This window comes from Cebus imitator, unplaced genomic scaffold (genome assembly GCF_001604975.1).
Source record: "Cebus imitator isolate Cc_AM_T3 unplaced genomic scaffold, Cebus_imitator-1.0 Scaffold446, whole genome shotgun sequence".
Taxonomy (NCBI): Eukaryota; Metazoa; Chordata; class Mammalia; order Primates; family Cebidae; genus Cebus; species Cebus imitator.
In genome coordinates this window covers 439,551-458,211 of record NW_016107761.1, presented here as the reverse complement: position 1 = coordinate 458,211, position 18,661 = coordinate 439,551, and the positions used below count along the sequence as shown (strand labels likewise).

The 18,661-nt window shown below is 39.6% G+C and overlaps 1 protein-coding gene across 1 annotated transcript; it reads left to right on the top strand.

Moving 5' to 3' along the window:
- Window positions 1-5,831: 5,831 nt before the first annotated feature.
- Window positions 5,832-6,714, top strand: LOC108291106 (FUN14 domain-containing protein 1). The gene has a single exon (XM_017511290.2). It carries the CDS (start codon window positions 5,860-5,862, stop codon window positions 6,325-6,327), a length of 468 nt encoding a protein of 155 aa, XP_017366779.1. The 5' UTR covers window positions 5,832-5,859; the 3' UTR covers window positions 6,328-6,714.
- The last annotated feature ends 11,947 nt before the right edge of the window (window positions 6,715-18,661 follow it).

Genomic DNA, 18,661 nt, shown 5'->3' with positions numbered 1-18,661 from the left:
ACCCTTGGATCCAGTCATCCTTCTTGGGATTTTTGGTGCCTAGAACACCCTCCATGTGGGTCACAATTTGTGCCCCACCCTCTTGGACCAGCTGGGACATGAATCTGGTCATAGGTCTAGAAGAAATGTGGAGTGGGAGTGTGATCATTCCAGGATCCGCAATGCCTTGCAAAGAAACTACTTGAAGTGGGTCCCTTACAGGCCTTCTGCAGGAAAGAAGTGATCTATCTCCTCCGATAAAGTAGGAACAACTGCTTCTTTTGGTAAAGAAGATCTGGCAGAATTTAGGAGTTCATGCTTCTAGTTGTACTGGAATCTGCCCATTTGTCTCCACCCCAGTTTTCTGGGCCAGACTCCTAGCTGATTAATACCCTAACTTTTTCAAGAGACACTACAAGGTTGGAAGTTAATGTGGCATTGTAATTCGGCCACCCACAGAACAGATTTTAGGTTTGTTTTTCAGAAATCTCAACTCCACAGTCAGAGGTGAAAGGGATTCTTTGTCACAGTCATAGAAACTTTCTGGTTCTTTGCTGGATCTTGAGCTGGGAATTCCAAGCTCTGCACCACCATTTTCTCTCTGCTACATTCTCTAGCATACTTGCAGGCACCAGCTATACCAGCTGGAAACTGCCTGTTCTGAAAGAGCTGGAATGACCTTTTGGGTGTGCAGCTGAGGCACCAACTTTGAGATGACATTTTTTGTGGAGGTGAGTTGCTACCCTTAAAATAGGGAATATACTTTAAATGAATGGCTATGATTTTGTGCTGTGTCTCCAACACATAGACCACATGGCTCTAGGACTCGAGGTGCGGAAGTAGAGGTGGCTCTGCTCACCGTATCTCCTGGAGAACCACTTGGAGAATTTGTGGTTCCTGTGCTTATAGATTTATCCTCTGTATGTATAGAGGTCTTGGTGCTCAGAGTGGGGAGCATTTCCAAAAAGGGGCACAAGAAGAGTCCTAATAAAATTACAGCTGCCACCTGGTCATTTTAAGCTCCTGATCCCAGAAGACCAGGAGGCTAGGAAAAGAGTTGTCAACTCTCAGGAGAAATTGACTATGATCATAATGTGGAAATAGGCGCTGGGAAGAATATGTGAAGCACTCATGTGACCATATCTCTTAGCACTTTCATGGTCAATTCTACTGCAAATAGGCAGGTACAGCAAGTACTGTTGATAAAGACATGGCTATCAGGACTTAGATCTCTCAGGGATGAGGGTTTGGGACTCCTCATCAGGACAGCCACCTACATTGCATTCAGTGCTAACCAAGAGTAAGAGATATTTGGAGCCGGTTGTAGACGAAGATAATGATGTGTATTAGTCATGGCCTCATGACCAGCTGCAGCAGTTGAGACTGTATATAGTTTGCATCACTAAATCTCTCTCTGTCAGTTTCTTCAGAAATTTCAGCTCCTCAGAATCCTGGAGAAGCTTTGACCGGGTAAAGTGCACCTAACGTGAGAATATGCTAACATCGAATGGTACAAGGGGTAGATTACAATAGATGCTCTTGGTGCACCCTCCTTCCAACTGAATCCACTTTACAGGGTTGATATAACCATTGTCACCTGCTGCAGATGTTGGCTACTAATGACTGCTAATGGTTCTCAAGGATTACCTTTGACTGATGGAAGCCACTCTACCCAAATAAGTCTGGTTGTTCCATCCCTCTCTTTGAGCAGTTCTTGGCTAATGACTACTTAATGCAGGCTTATAACAGCTCCGCTTCCTTGCCCTCAAATGGGACAACCTTCGGGGTCAAACTACACTCCAAATCTCCCCATGGGATCAAAGTGACTGTATATTGATCTAGAAACCACTTTAAAAAAATTTAGTTTCTTTTCTTCCCCTATCCTGTGTCTCTTATTTTCCTATAGTATTTTTTCCCCCTGAAAACAACAACTCAAAATGTAACGTGCACAAGAATCTCCATCTGAGACTCTGCTTCTGAAAGGTGTGATCTCAGACATAAAGACGGGAATAATAGACACCAGGGACTGCAAAAGGAGGGAAGGAATGGGGGCAAGGGCTGGAAAACTTCCTGTTGGCTACCATGTTCACTATCTGGGTGACAGGATCAACAGAAGCCCAAACCTCAGTATCATGCATCATACCCGCATAACAAGCCTGTACATTTACTCCCTGAATCTAAAATAAAAATTGAAATTAAAATAAGAGACACACACAGAACTTCACAGAGTCTCACTTGAACCCCTGCTGGAGGCTAAAAGGCATGCAAAGCAAAAGACCACTTACACACACAAAAAATACAATTAAAAATTAAATTAAAAAAATAAATAAAAAGTGTGATCTAAGTGGTCTGATTTTCAGGCTGTATCTCTCTGATTCACACTTGCATATCCCTTCTTTACATGTCTACATACATGTCTGATTTAAAACTTATATCTAAAACTGAACTCCTGATACTCTCTGATCTCCAACTCCAACATGCTTCTCTCACTATTTTTTCTGTTTCTGCAACTCCGTTCTTCCAGTTCCTCTGGACAAAACCTTTTCCATTCTATGTACAATCATTCAGCAACTCCATTTAACCTAGAGCTAAAGCATTGGTAGATGACCCGCTTCTGCGTTGTGGTTTCATATGTAGAGAGCTGTTCTATCACTTCAATCTTTTTGAAAGTCAGACCATGACACAAGATTTGAAAAAGTCATGGTGAGTGTTAAGGTTGTTAACTCAACCTTCAAAATGAATCTGTGACTCTACTACTTATCACCACTCCCCACTTGCATTGCTGCTGCTCCGGGGCAAGCCACTCTTAACTCTAGCTTGAATTATTGCAATGGCTTCCTAACTGGTTTTGCAGCTTCTGCTCTTGTTTGCTTTTGGTCTGTTTTCAATACAACAGCCAGCAGGATCCCTGAAAAATATAAATCATATCATGTCACATCTCTTTCATAATTCTGGATTCGCTTTTCATCTTAAAAGCTTCAGTCTTCATAATGAACTAAAGTGCCCTCTATGATCTGTGTCCCTTATCTTGTGTTTCTGAAGTCATGGGTTGCTGTTCTACCTTCCTCTCCACTGAGCTCATCCCTTTGGCTTTCTTGACATTCCTTGAGCTTGTCCAAAACCTTTTCATTTCCTGCACTTGGAATGCTATTCCCATATATTAGCATGGCTCACTCCCTCACTTATTTCAGGAATTGTCACTGCCACTGTATTTAAATTGCAATACCCCATACTACTATTCCCTGTCCTGTTTTTTTTTTCCTCTCCTTAGTGTTACCACTTTCTCTTTTACTTACTTATATTTTTTATGGTTTGCTTTTCTTACTCTAATGTTAGCTTCTCGAAGGCAGGGATTTGTGTCTGTTTTGTTTTTTACTGGCAAATTGTAGGCATTCACTAAATATTTGCTGAACACACTCATACATTATTTTATTATAATTAATTAGACTACTATTGTTATGCAACATATCATCATTTCTATGCTTGTAGAAATAAGTGTGGTTGCTAGAAGCTGAATCATCAGTTGACATTCTCTTATACATTCAGAAACTGGTGATTTTGCCGGTTTACTGATACAACACTGAGCTTCCATATTTTTTTACAGTTGTTGTTAGAGAGGAGTAATTGCTTCCATGTTCAAATACATATGATGGAGGTCTAGGTACACATCACTGCTAAGTGCAAAGGGGATATAAAAATAGGATGTGAACATCCCAGAAATTGACCATGTAGCATACATATACCAGCTAAAAGAATACAAAGCAGTGAAGAGCTAAAGTGACCACTAATGAAGTATCATAGTTCGTATTTGACCCTGGGCCAAAAGAGTTATAAAATGGAAACTAATCAGATACCGTCCATTATCTAGTATTACTTATTTGTAATATTTTGCTGCAAATGTTATACTTTTCAAATACTTGATATTGGGGTTTCTGTTTCTCTTTGATAGCAATCTGTTTGGTTTGACATTTCTTAAAAGTCATGCATGACCTCCTTTTCTGAACTCATGTATGCTTAGGCCCGTACCGCTGGCCACTCTTTTGTGATTCACTCAGGTGAATGGGGGGGGGGTAGTAATCTTGAGATTAAAAAAGTCACAAGAACATGATCTCAGGTAGGAGGAGGGTTGTGAGGGAAACTGGATCTTTGAAGTGAGATCAGAACTGTGAGGCAGAGAGGGAGCTTCTGCTCCTGGGGTTGGCCTCTGTCACAGGCTTGTAATGAATCTGAGTTTCAATGGTTTGGATGGCTAGCCTTGGTGACAGATAAAAGACTTTGAAACCGGGCTTTAGCAGCAGGCGGCTGAATGCATTTGGAACTTTAGTAAGCTGAGCTGACTGATGCACCTTTTAACTATAAATAATACTTGTTCTGGACTATAGTGATGGAAATCGAAGGCTAGGTGGGGATAGGAGACTGTGTGTGGGGACAGCTCTCACTCTGTCGCCAGGCTGGAGTGCAGTGGCACAATCTCGGCTCACTGCAACCTCTGCTTCCCAGGTTCAAGTGATTCTCCTGCCTCAGCTTCCTGAGTAGCTGAGATTACAGGTGCACACCACCATGGCCAGCTAATTTTTGTACTTTTGGTAGAGATGGGGTTTCACCACATTGGCGAGGATGGTCTTTATCTCTTGCCCTCGTGATCCACCTGCCTTGGCCTCCCAAAGTGCTGGGATTACAGGCATGAGCCACCATGTCTGCTCCTATGTCCTCTAATTGTTATACCTTTTACATCACAACTAACTTGCAATAGTGTGTTTGTTTTTGAGACAAGGTCTTACTCTGTTGCCCAGGCTGGAGCATAGTGGTGCAATCGTGGCTTACTGCAGCTTCAAACTCCTGGGCTCAAAGGATCCTCCCACCTTAGCCTCCTTGAGTAGCTGGGACTACAGGCTTGTACCATCATGCCCTACTAATTATTTTTTTATTTTTTGTAGAGATGTAGTTTTGCCATATTGTGCAGGCTGTCTCAAACTCCTGATCTGAGGTGATCTGCCTGTCTCAACCTCCCAAAGTACTGAGATTACAGTCATGATCCACCGTGCCCAACCAAGAGCAATAGTTTTCGAGGACAGGATAGGTTTCTACCTCCAGTGGCACTATAGTTTTCATCAAATAAGAGATTAGGACTTTTAGAATTTGGTGGCTTCTAACTCTGCTAACAAACTCCTTGAAGGGCTATGATTTGGGTCCACACCAAAAGCAGCATCAGTTCAATTCTGTAGGGATCAATTACAAGAAGACTATCATCTTTATTGTTGGAAAGTTTCAAATGAAGAAGAAAAGTAGCTGGTCCAAACTGGACTAGCAACTTGAGAACTGGAAAGCATTTAAAATTTATCTCCTCTGTACTATAATTGAGGAATCTGTAAGAAAGCTGGGGGAAAAGCTACATTTCTCAAGTTAAAGCCAATGACTTATATTTATCTGAGTCTTAACATTCATTTTCCATTATCTGTGTTTGGGAATTTTTATTACATGTATCCTTGTGGTGAGATTTTACTAATCCATTATTTTTTAATTTTAGTTTTGAAAAAAATCACCACCAACCCGTGGTAACTGGACCAGATATTCAAGGATTCCAACAAGTAAGAGTGAAAATGTCTTTGTATGTACAACATACTCTGCAGACATTCCAACAGTCCATGGCTTTAGGTGAGGAGGATCATGAAGAGGAAAATGTGTACATATGTCTTCTCAACATTCCTAAACTAAATGCAAGCTTCACTGTTTCTGTCATAGCATTAAAGTTTTGCCAACTCAGTCTCCTCGAATAACCAAACATTGAAAACATCTGTACCAAAATATGTAGTGACATATCAAGATTATTTTAAAAAGGAAAAGCAGGGGACCACTACAGAATTGGCCGCCGGCGGTATCATGGCGACCCGGAACCCCCCTCCCCAAGAATATGAAAGTGATGACGACTCTTACGAAGTGTTGGATTTAACTGAGTATGCAAGAAGACACCAGTGGTGGAATCGAGTGTTTGGCCACAGTTCGGGACCTATGGTAGAAAAATACTCAGTAGCTACCCAGATTGTAATGGGTGGCGTTACTGGCTGGTGTGCAGGATTTCTCTTCCAGAAAGTTGGAAAACTTGCAGCAACTGCAGTAGGTGGTGGCTTTCTTCTCCTTCAGATTGCTAGTCATAGTGGCTATGTGCAGATTGACTGGAAGAGGGTTGAAAAGGATGTAAACAAAGCAAAAAGACAGATTAAGAAACGAGCGAACAAAGCAGCACCTGAAATCAACAATTTAATTGAAGAAGCAACAGAATTTATCAAGCAGAACATTGTGATATCCAGTGGATTTGTGGGAGGCTTTTTGCTTGGACTTGCATCTTAAGGATATGAATATTCTCCCATAGTGGATTCAACTATGAGAAGAGAAGTGGCAGCAATAAGGTGGTCTCTCAACAGTACATGCTGCCAGAGTCTCTAGGGCAAGGAGAAACAACTAGCTGGACAATACAGAATTCACAACTTAGCATTTTGCCATCTGAGGCTTGGCAAACTAGTATCTGCTGTAAAACAACCTATATGGTATGTGAACCACAGTATTCCTAAGCAACACACGGCTTTCATCACTTTGTAAAAATTTGCATCTGTTTAGAAACTAGCCTATAAAATATCAACATTGGATGTAGATATGTAGAGAAAAGAAATTTGTTGGATTTATTGCCTAGTGGAAATATTATTTTCTTTTTATTTAAATAAAGTGTTCTTCATTGTGTTTTATGAAATATGTCAATAATTTAAAATTTGTATTATAGCTTCAGTATTGTCTGACTTTTTCCTTTTTTCCTTTTTTTTTTTAAGATATGTTTGCAACAAGTTAAAAAAACTGTAATACCCTTTTGTGGAAAGCTTTAGAAATGATATAATTATTAAAGATATTAAACAGACTCTGCTGATGTAATATGAAAAAAAAAAAAGGAAAAAACTAACCTCATTCATTCAACAAATATTTCCTTTGTGCTACTATGTGGGTGATGTAGAGATTGAGGAAAGTCCTTGTCCATTGAGAAAACAATGTGTGTCTCTATAAAACAAAGAGAGAGCTGAGCGCGGTGGCTCATGCCTATAATCACAGCACTTTGGGAGGCTGAGGAGGGTGGATCATGAGGTTAGGAGTTCAAGACCAGCCTGGCCAAGATGGTGAAACCCTGTCTCTACTAAAAATACAAAATTAGCCAGGCGCAGTGGTAGGCACCTGTAATCCCAGCTACTCAGGAGGCTGAGGCAGGAGAATTGCTTGAACCTGGGAGACAGAGGTTGCGCTGAGCCGAGATCACACCACTACACTCCAGCCTGGGCGACAGAGTGAGACTCTGTCTCAAACAAACAAACAAAGAGAAATGTCTGAAATTAAAGCAGTTATTTAAATTACTAAGACCTTATACTGTGTTCAGCAAACATTCTTTGAGCAAATCCTTTTGAAAATCAGAAGATGAATGATCATGAACACTTTGTGAGGAAAAGTCAATGAGGCACAGGTGCTGATGGGTGAAAGAATCATAAACTTTATAAATTCTTAAACATTATTTTTACTAGAGCAGCAAAAGAGAGAAATATTGCACAGTCTTGGCTATAAATAATGTAAAGTCCTTCAGATTGAGGGAGCAGCTCAGTAGTTGCTTGTGAAACATTTTGGAACTACAGAATGACCCAGAGGCAGAGCTACATGCTTTGCTGCAGTTGCGGGTACATACACCCAACAGCATGTCCATGAACCCTGCTCTCCTCTGGAGGGTCCACGTGGCAAAAGTTCTGGCTCTCTCACATCAAGAAGGACCTTAACTTCTGGAGCAATGGCTCATGCCTGTAATCCCAGCACTTTGAGAGGCTGACGTAGGTTGATCTCTTGAGTCCAGGAGTTCCAGACCAGCCTGGACAACATGGCAGAACCCTGCATATACTAAAAGTACAATTAGCCAGGCATGGTGGCATACACCCATGGTCCCAGTTACTCAGGAGGGTGAAGTGGGAGGATCGCTTGAGCCCAGGGAAGTCAAGGCTGCAGTGAGCTGTGATCGCACCACTGCACTCCGGTCTGGGTGATAGAGTGCAGTCCCAGTTCTAAAATTAACAGCATACTCATTTGGGTAAAAAAATAATTAAATTTTGAGATGTTTTCCTCTGCTTTCCTATGCTCTCCATTCACGTTTCGTTGTTGAGTTTAAACTTTGGACTGTAAATTCTGCTTAAGTTCTGCTGTCTTACAGACAATCTGAAAAGTGAACTGGTTTCCCAAGGAGAACTCTGCTCCTGGCCTGTTTGCTCCAGCTTGGTCTAGCCCTATGATTGTTGTCTTTGAGTCCCTCCTTGACTTGCAGTATTGATCTACATTGGTCTGTGCTTGTTTTTGACATCATCATACTTTATGAACTAGCATGGTTTCCATTCCAGTTTCTCCAGACCAGCCCTGTCCTGCAGCAACTGGTAGTAACCCAGCTCTGGGAAGTAAAACTGCAAAAGCCTCAAAGAAACTTCCTTTCTTTTGCCTGCACTTGAAATTTGTAAATGGCTTTCCCGAACTTAGAGAATCCTAAGTCAGAGCCTAGAAATTTGGAATAAGTTAGCCAAGTGCCCTAATTGCAGCTAGATGTCGTTCTAACCGCTAATTCCCAAGATCAAATGAGGATCAAACACTTTCTTGCACCAGCCCTGGCATTCTACTGTAAGCACCCTCCTTTGTCTCACACATTAGCAGAGATTTGGGGAGGGGAGGCTATCAGGGTTGTAATTTTGGCATTTGTCTTGGAAATTAAAAGGCTTCCAAGGCATGAAATTGATGATGAAAAGAACTAAAACAGATGACACAAGGATTCTTAAAGAATGTGTCTTGGAGTTAAGACCTAAGTTTAAGTGTTCATTCTCTTCGACTTCTTATTTTGTGGCTTTGGGAAGTCAACACCCTCACAGGGCCTCAGTTTTTGTATCTGCAGGATGGGAGTGAAGGCTGAATTCCTCAGGTTATGATAGTGGTGGCAAGAAGGTACTGCTGGTACTGGTAGTGGCAGCATGTGTTTGCAGGACAAGGCAGGGTAGACGTGCTGAAAGGTTTAGTTGGATCAATTAGTCAAACACTCAATATTTATATAGACAGTTCTCCAGAAGACACCAGTAATTATGTCTTTAGAAGACTAATATACAACTTTGTGTAATGGTGAAGCCTTAAATATTGTGACCAGTTCTGTCCTGCTCTGCCCGTACTCCAACCAGACATCCTCTAAACAAGATAAATCATTTCTTTTTTTTTTTTTTTTGAGATTAAGTCTTGCTCTGTTGCCTAGGCTGGAGTGCAGTGGCACAATCTCGGCTCACTAAAACCTCTGACTCCTGGATTCAAGTGATTCTCCTGCCTCAGCCTCCTGAGTAGCTGGGATTACAAGCATGTGCCACCACACCCATCTAATTGTTGTATTTTTAGTAGAGACAGGGTGTCACCATGTTGGTCAGGCTGGTCTTGAACTCCTGACCTTGTGATCCACCTGTCTCAGCCTCCCAAAGTGCTGGGATTACAGGTTTGGGCCACCACACCTGGCCTAATCAGTTCTTAATAGCCTCAAATCTAGTCTTGCAGGTTAAGGCTAATGTGCAGATAGTAACTTAGTGTTCCTTAAAAACATCCGTCTTAATCTATTCTTGCTGTTATGACAAAATACCTGAGAACAGGTTACTTATAAACAACAAAAATTATTTTTTTTCATTGTTATGAAGACTGGGAAGTCTAAGATCAAGGCACTGGCAGGTTCAGTGTCTGATGAGGAACTGCTCTATCAATGGCATCATCTCTTGGTGCCATCTTCATCTGGCAGCAGTGACGGAAGAGCAAAAGGCAAAAGACAAAAGGGCAAAAGACATGAGGGCACTCCCTTCAATTTCTTTTGTAAGTACACTAATCTGTTCATGAGGTTCCACCCTCATGAATGGATTGGTGCTCTTATAAAATCCACTCATGACTTAATTACTTCCCCAAAGGCCCAACCTCTTAATATGATCACATTGGAGATTAGGTTTCAATATGTGAATTTTGAGGTACATTTAAACCATAGCAATATCATGAAGCATTTATTAGTTTTAAAACTTAAATATTATTTTTGATAATATGTGATTATTGCAGAAAATATGGAAAACAGACTATTATTAAAAAGTTAAAAATCCTTCACGTTCATTTTACAGAGATAATCACAGTTGGCACTCATTACTCCTTCAGATGTATTTTCTCACCTTGAATTATGCTTGTACAAAAACATACAATGCCAATATATCAACCATAAAAAGATACTTTTACAAAATTAGGATAATAAATTTAGATTCTGTTTTTTTTCATATGTTGTAACTATTTCCTTTATCTATAATGACAGATGCAAGGCCTTTCCAAGTATAAAAAGAGGCTTTGAAATATAAAAATAGATGAAAAAGCATGAACAATATAAAATGATAAATAATAAGCAAAGGAATTCTTCCCATTTCACACAAGGAATCATCATTAGTTTTCACAGATCGCAAACCTCTAGAATACCCAAATATAGGAAAGTATGAAATAGAACAAACAATCATAAACCTTAGGAGTAAAATACTTGACTAAAGTAATTTACTAAGCAGAATTTTATTCTAGGTTCTTTACAGCAATTTTAAATGGGACCAGGATAAAATAGATTTGGTAATGTTGTTTCAGCATTATTCTACCATGGTGATGTTCCCCTCTCCTAGGTCCAGCAGGATAGTCTGGACAGGGATAGGACCTGAACATTTTATTTCTGGCAAAATCTTCATGTCTTTGCTCACTATTTTGCTATCTATGTTGTGAAAACATTTATTAGAAACATTCCATCATTTTCTCTCAAGGCAGAAATCATAGGCCAGTCCTACCCAAGGTTCTCAGTCAATACTATTTTGCATCATAACATTATCTTCCAAGGAGCTTGCTTTCAATAAATTGACTTTTTACATTTACTATTTTAACCACTATGGACAAATGTTATATTATGTAAGACTATCTCAGGTATCATATATGTTGATTCTTAGTCCCTTAGGGGAAATTTATTATTAGTGATTTTATTTTGCATAGTTTTGCATAGTTTCAATGGTTTCTCTCTCTCTCTCTCTCTCTCACACACACACACACACACACACACACACACACACACACACACTGTGGTGGCAGATTACATGATATTGAAATGGCATCATTCGTTTGGGGTGACCCCTGAGGCTCATTGTTTCACAGCCATGGAAAACTACGATGTGGACACAATGAGTGAGGTTCAGAGTAGAAGTTTAATAGGCCAAAGAAAGAGAAGTGCTCCAAAAAATGGGTAGTCAGTTTCGAAGTGAAATGTACCATTTTATAGATGAGCTTGAGAAGGTGGTGCCTGATTTACACAGGGCACAAAAGATTGGTCAGACCAGGTGTGCCATTTGCATAGGGCACAAAAAGCTTGTTAAGGCTGCCTGGCTGGCATCATGTTGTCTATTTCTTTACTGTACATGTGGTAACAAAGAAAAGGGAAGATGGAGCTTCCATGTTGGACGTGCCTGGTCCCCAGACAGCCCTTTTCTGTGGGCACAGTTCCTGGCATTTCCCCATGCAAGCTTCCAGCTTGTTTATCTGTATTTGCAGCTCTATTTTTCAGGTTGCCCTTTGTCAGAAAAAAAATAATTTCTCGAGCTGCTTTTTGTTAAAGAGGAAGCCTTACTGAGGACTCTTTTACCCTCACTATCTGCCTAAGTACTTTCTTTCTACCTGCTGTAACAATATTGGTCTGTAGAGGACAGCGCACAGTACTGAGGATAACAGAGTACTAAGAATATCTTCTTCAAGCAACCTTGAATAAGTTAAACTCTGAACATACATTTTCTGTTATATAATTATGATAATTCTTATTTTATTCTTGGTTGTGAGAATAAAATGCAATAATAGAGATGAAATGCTTAGCATAGTGCTTAATTGACATGATAAGCACTTTATGATTTATTAGAATATAGAGGATGAGATTTCCAAATTAAGGTATACCTCTGTCAATATCCTACCAAAGCATCTAAATAAAAATATTTACAAAATTTACTTAAATTTTAATCCAAATGTTGGGGATAACAGACAGGCAACAAATATACTCTTTTTTTTGTACATTCTTGGAACCAATCAGGGATAAAAATAAGGTCTGTAGTGTAATCCTCCAATGGATTAATCTTGCCCACTTCCAAGAAAAGCCATTACACTGAGAACAGCAGATTTTTTTTTTTTCAGTAGAGGAAGCTTAATTAACATAGAGCTAGCCAAGCAAAAGGACAGGAGTTTATTACTCAAACCAGCCTCCCTGAGAATGCAGAGGCTGGGGATTTATAAATAATTTGGTGGGCAGGGGGCTAGGGAAGGAATGGGTGCTGCTGATTGGTTAGAGATGAAAGCATAGAGGTGTGGAAAATAGCCCTTATGTGTTGAGCCCACCTCTGGATGGGGGCCATAGGACCAGTTGAGTCATGAGTCATTCCTAGAGGTGTCAGTCAGTTGAAAGAATGCAAAAAGTCTGAAAAAATAAAACATCTCAAAAGACCAATCTTAGGCTCTGCAGAAGCGATGTTATCTATAACAGCAATTGGACAAATCACAAATCTTGTGACTTCTGGCCACATGACTCCTGAGCAGGGAGGGATTATAAAAACTAGGCCCATATCTTAGCAGAACTCAGGTCCCGTTCAGTTGTTCTAATCTCCTAGCCTTTAATTAGTTTTACAAAGATTGTTTTTGTCCCTGAGCAAGGAGGGGACCACTTTTTAGGGAGGAACAATTATCATCCTTACTTCAAAGTTAAACTATAAACAAAATTCCTGCCATGGTTAGCTTGGCCTACATTCAGGAATGAGCAAGGACAGCTAGCTTGTGAGGCTAGAAGCAAGATGGAGTCAGCCATGCTAGGCTTCTTTCACTGTCATAATCTTTGCAAGGGTGGTTTCAACTGGTTTCAGAGAACCCGGTAAGGAGACCACATTAGTCTTCTATTGCTGCATAACAAATTTCTACAAACTAATGGCTTAAATAACACTAATATTATTAGCTCATATTTCTGTTAGTCATCAGTTTAGGTCCTGCTTGACTAGAAGCCCTGCTTTAGGGTGTCTCTGGGTTGAAATTAAAGCATTTGCTGGGATTATGTTTTTGTTTTTGTTTTTTTCCCAAGGAATTTTATTTTATTTTCCAACTTTTATTTTAGTTTCAGGGGCACATGTGTAAGTTTGTCACATGGATAAATTGTGTGTTGCTGGTGTTTGGTGTACAATTGATTTTGTCGCTAAGGTAAAGAGCATAGTACCCAATAGGTAGTTTTTCAATCTTTACCCTCCTTCCACTCTCCACCTTCAAGTAAACCCCAGGATCTATGCTCCGCTTTTTGTGTCTACTCAATATTTACCTCCTACTTGTAAGTGAGAACATGCTGTATTTGGTTTTCTGTTCCTGTGTTAATCTGCTTAGGATAATGGCTTCCAGCTGCATCAATGTTGCTGCAAAGAACATAATTTCATTCTGTTTTTATGGCTGCATAGTATTCCATGGTGTATATGTACCACATTTTCTTTATCCAATCCACCATTGATGGGCATCTACGTTGATCTCCCATCTTTGCAATTGTGAAAAGTGCTGTGATGAACATACGTATGCATGTGTCTTTATGGTAGAACAATTTATATTCCTTTGGGTATATGCCCAGCAATGGGATTTTCTGAGTAGAATGTTAGTCTGTTGTAAGTTCTTTGAGAAATCTCTAAACTGCTTTCCATGGCAGCTGAACTTATTTACATTCCCACCAACAGTGCATGAGTGTTCCTTTTGCTTCACAGCCTTGCCAACATCTGTTATTTTTTTTTTACTTATTAGTAATATTGGCTGAAAGTTTGATTCTTATTTGGGACTTGAGGTCCTCTTCCAGCCTCACTGATTATTGGAAGAATTTATTTCCTCAGTTGTAAGACCAAGGTCCTCATTTTTTGATAACTGTTAGCCAGAAATTGCTCCAAGCTTTTAGAAGCCACCCTCAGTTCCCTGTAACTTGGCTCTCATAGACAAGTTACAACATGAATGCTTGCTTTATTCCAGGCCAGACTGAGTGTGTCTTTCTTACTTCCTCTTCTGCCACCAGTGGGAAAAGATTCTCTGCTTTTAAAGGGCAAGTGTGGTTAGCCATGCCCACTTTGATAATCCTCATATTTTAAGGTTAATTGATTTAGACATTTGATTCTTTCCCAGTAGTACCTAGATTTGTGCTTGGTTGAATAACAGAGAAGATGTGTGCAAACCAGGAGCCAGAAACCTTGGGGCCATCTTAGAGTTCTGTTTATGTAGAAGCATAATCTTAATCTTAATTTTTTTTATGTGTGTGTTCTACTGTTTTTCTCTGAGTAAATTTAGAGAAAATACCTTTTTAAAATTGGGTATTAGCCAGGGCTCTTTTATATACAGGTGGCAAGGAATTCCACCTCAAGAAAGCAAGGGAATTTTTGGACATTCATATGTTGGAAATCTAGAGGTGTCATGCTGTTATGAACATGACACAATCCAGTGGTTCACACAGGGCTTTGCCTTCCTCTTTTCTTTGCATCTTGCTTTTGCCAAATGCATCTTGCAGATGCATTCTTCCATGGGGCTAGGGAAGATGGTAGCTGGCAGCTGGAACTCACACTCCCAAAGGGAGAGAAACCTTCTCTCTCAGCAGGATTAATATAGCAAATTACAGGGAAGCTCTAGATTGGCCCAGTTTGGAATAGATGCCCATTCCTGATCCAGTATCTCTGCTCTGGGGCTATAATACTCTGATTGGCCAGCATGGGTCATTGCACAGCCAGAGTTATGATTGGAAAGTGGGGCATAGTGGTAGAATTTTCAAAACCACATGGAGGGGAAGGGAGTTTCCCAAAGGCAAAGCAGAATGTTGTAAGCTTGGAACTCAAATTGGATACTTGTTGAGAGGAGGTTATGGGGGTGAGAACCATCAGTTTGACAGTTGTCTTTCTGAACTTAAATTGGGTACTTGTTGAGAGGAGGTTATGAGGGTGAGAACCATCAGTTTGACAGTTGCCTTTCTGACATAGAAAATATTTCCATTCCTACAAATGATGGATCCATCGTAATTGGAATAGTCTTGAAAATTATAAACATAGCTGGTACATCTAGAGTTGGCAAATGTATGACTATAAAATAAACTGTCATTAACTATTAATGCCAAAATTATAATGGAAAATGCAGCCATCCTTCATTTCTAGTCCTCAGTGCTCCTACCCTCTCTCCTCTCTAAATTATTTCCCCAGTTACTTCTGCAATGGTGGTGGATAGCAGTGGTTCCAATGATTTCATGTTTTCATGCAACAGGTACCATATGGCATATTCTTCCTCTCCAAGTCTGTCCCTCTGGTTGATAACCATGTCCATGAGCTCCCTAAAGGGGTCCCTATGGGACAGCCACTTGTAAGACCACCACCATCCATATCACAGGTTCTGTATCCCAGTGTACCAAGGATACTAGAGCAATGCTGGCTCTGTGCAGCTGCAGCAAAATGATCCCCGTTCAACTGGGTCCCAAATCACCCTTCCCTTGACTGTGCTCAGAGTTATAAATGCAAAGAGTTGGCTTCAAATCCAAATTTTCTTCCTTTGATTGATCAAGTTTCCAAAAATGATTTTGTTAACTTCAAACACTTGATAACAGCATACCAGGATCTTTGTGATCTGGCCCTTGCCTACCTCTCTGGCATTACCTTTTGTCGTCTGCTCCCTTCTTCCCCCTTTTTATATAATTCACCTCCTGAAGTCGTTCTGAGCTACCTTGATATTTCTCCCTCTCTGAACTTTTTCCTATCGTGACCCTTTTCCCTTAACTTACCTCCTTTCTTTTCCATCCTCAGTTACCTTGCTAAATATGTGAAATTCAAGATTTAAGTCGAGCATTATACCTTCCTGCAAGGCCTCACCAAGATCTACCTTCTCTTGCCTTTTTTCCTTCACATCCTACCAGGTTTTGTGCATTTTTTAATGCTTTCAGAACTGAGACAAGATACTGCAGTGGTGAAAAAATACAGGCTTTGTAGCTAGACTGCCTGAACTAAAATCCTAGTTCTGCCATTTATTATAGCTATGACTATGAAAAGTTACTTCTCACTTACCTGTGTTTCCTTATCTGTAAATATGAGGACGGGAACAGTACCTACCTCACTTGATTTCTTTTATATGCATTATCTTAAATTTCAATGCTCAATTTTCCCCAAATTTGATCAGTAGGCAGGGTCCCTGTGTCTTTTAAATATGTCCATAGTCTTTTAAAAGTTTTATTGAGATATAACTTATATATAATGCAGTGTATCCATAAGCATTTCATTGCTTTTTATTGTCAAATAATATTCTTTTACATGAATGTGCCACCTTTGGCTTGTCCATTTATCAGTTGATGGACAGGTGCATTGTTTCACTTTGGGAATATTGTGATGTTCTGTGAACATCAATGTACAAGTTTCTATGTGGACATATGTTTTCATTTTTCTTGGGTGTATACCTACAAATGGAATTTTTGAATCATGTGGTAACTCTGTTTAACATTTGAAGGAGCTGTACCCAAACAGTTTTCCAGAGCAGCAGCACTGTTCTATAATCCCACCAACAGTCTCTTAGGGATCTGATTTCTCTCATCCTTGCCAACTCTTGTAATTGTCTGTCTTTTTGGTTTTAACTACAATAGTGGGTATGAAATGATATCTTGTGATTTTGATTTGCATTTCCCTGATGACAAATAATCTGGAACATTTTTCAGGTGCTTATTGGCTATTTTCTATAGCATCTTTGGAGAAATGTCTATCCAAATCCTTTGCCTATTTCTTAATTAGGTTACTTTCCTTTTTGTTTTGAATTTTAAGTGTTCTTTATATTTTTGGATTCAAATTCCTTATCAGATACATAATTCGTAAGTACTTTCTCCCATTATGTAGTTGGTTGTCACTTTATTACTGGTGTCCTTTGATGCATATTTTTAATTTTTATGAAGTCCAAATTGTCTATTTTTTTCTTTAGTAATTTGTACATTCGGTGTCATATCTAAGAAGGCTTTGTCTAGCCCAAGATCATAAAGATTTACTATCACGATTTCTTCTAAGAGTTTTAGAATTTTAGCTCTTACATTTAGATTTATGATCCACTTTAAGCTAATTTTTATGTATGTTGTAAAGAAACAACTTCATTATTTTGTATGTGGATATCTAATTGTCCAAGAAACACCTTTGAAACTCATTTTGTTTTTGCAAGAATAAAAATATTAACATATTTAAAGCACTTAGAATAGCACATGAGGATGCAAAGAAACATTGAGTATATATTAGCTATTTTATTATTTATTACATTAAGTTGTTGTATGTCTACTGTCTTTCTTCCTCAAAAGACTATTTTAATCTTTGTACCTATGTTCCTGGTCTAATGTCTGACAGATAGTATTATATGTGCTGAGTAGGTTTTGTTGAATGAATGGGTGATCAATAGGCCTTCTTTGCTGAAGCAAGACGTGGTAAGCACAGGACAGATGCCAGTCTCAATGCTGATACGCTACTGTGCTAAATTTGGATTGCAACTCAAGGATTTCTCAAACGTTAGAACATTAATAGTGTCTAATTTCCCCAGTGAGCATAGCACACAACTCCTGGGTGCAGTTCATCCTGGAGATCTAGAATCTTTTCAGTATACTTTTCATTCCAGTGTTGCCATGCTTAACTTTTTATTTCCTCTTTCCCTTGTCCCTGAGCATAAACTCGGGGAATGGAATTCCTCTCTAATATTGGTCTCAGCCAAATCTCCTTTGCAGGGAGATTTGGCTTTCAAACCTCCAAAAGTTGAAGGTGCAAGGCTTGTTCTCAGTCTTTTTGCAGTCTCCATCTATATTCTTTCCCTAGATGATCTCACCTAGCTTAATAGCTTTAAATACCATGTAAGTGTAGGTGACTCCCAAACCTGTTCCTCCAGCTTTAACTCTTCATTGGGATCCAGCTTTACATTTCAGTTGTCTACTTCATGTCTCAACTTAGAAATATGATAAGCTTCCTCATCTCAGTAAATGGCTCCATAAAATTCTTCAGCCTTCTGAAATTAAAAATACAGAATCTGTCCTTGATTCCTCCTTCTCTCACCTCTCTTTATCAGGCAAATTCTTTTGAATTTGCCTTCAAAATATATAAGCATCTTAGCACTTTTCATGACCTCTAGTGCTTTCACCTGAGGACATGCTACCGTCTACTTATACATGATCTAATGCAGCAGGCCCTACTGTTCTCTTCTACCTTTATCTCTCCCCAGTTCTATTTTCTATGTAGACAATAGAAGATCTGTTTAAAACCATGAATTAGATCATGTTACTCCCTTGCAGTGGCTCTCGCCTGTAATCCCAGCAGTTTGGGAGTCTGAAGCGGGCAAATCACGAGGTCAGGAGTTTGAGACCAGTCTGGCCAACAAAATAAAACCCTGTCTCTACTAAAAATACAAAAACAAACAAACAAATACACACACAAAAAACTAGCTGGTGTCTTGGTGTGTGCCTGTAATCCCAGCTACTCAGGAGGCTGAGGCAGGAGAATCACATGAACCCAAAAGGAGGAGGTTGCAGTGAGCCAAGATCGTGCCATTGCACTCCAGCTTAGGTGACAGTGCA

What these genes read in the sequence shown, in the direction of transcription:
- LOC108291106 (XM_017511290.2), top strand. Translation starts at nt 5,860, where the DNA reads ATGGCGACCCGGAACCCCCCTCCCCAAGAATATGAAAGTGATGACGAC.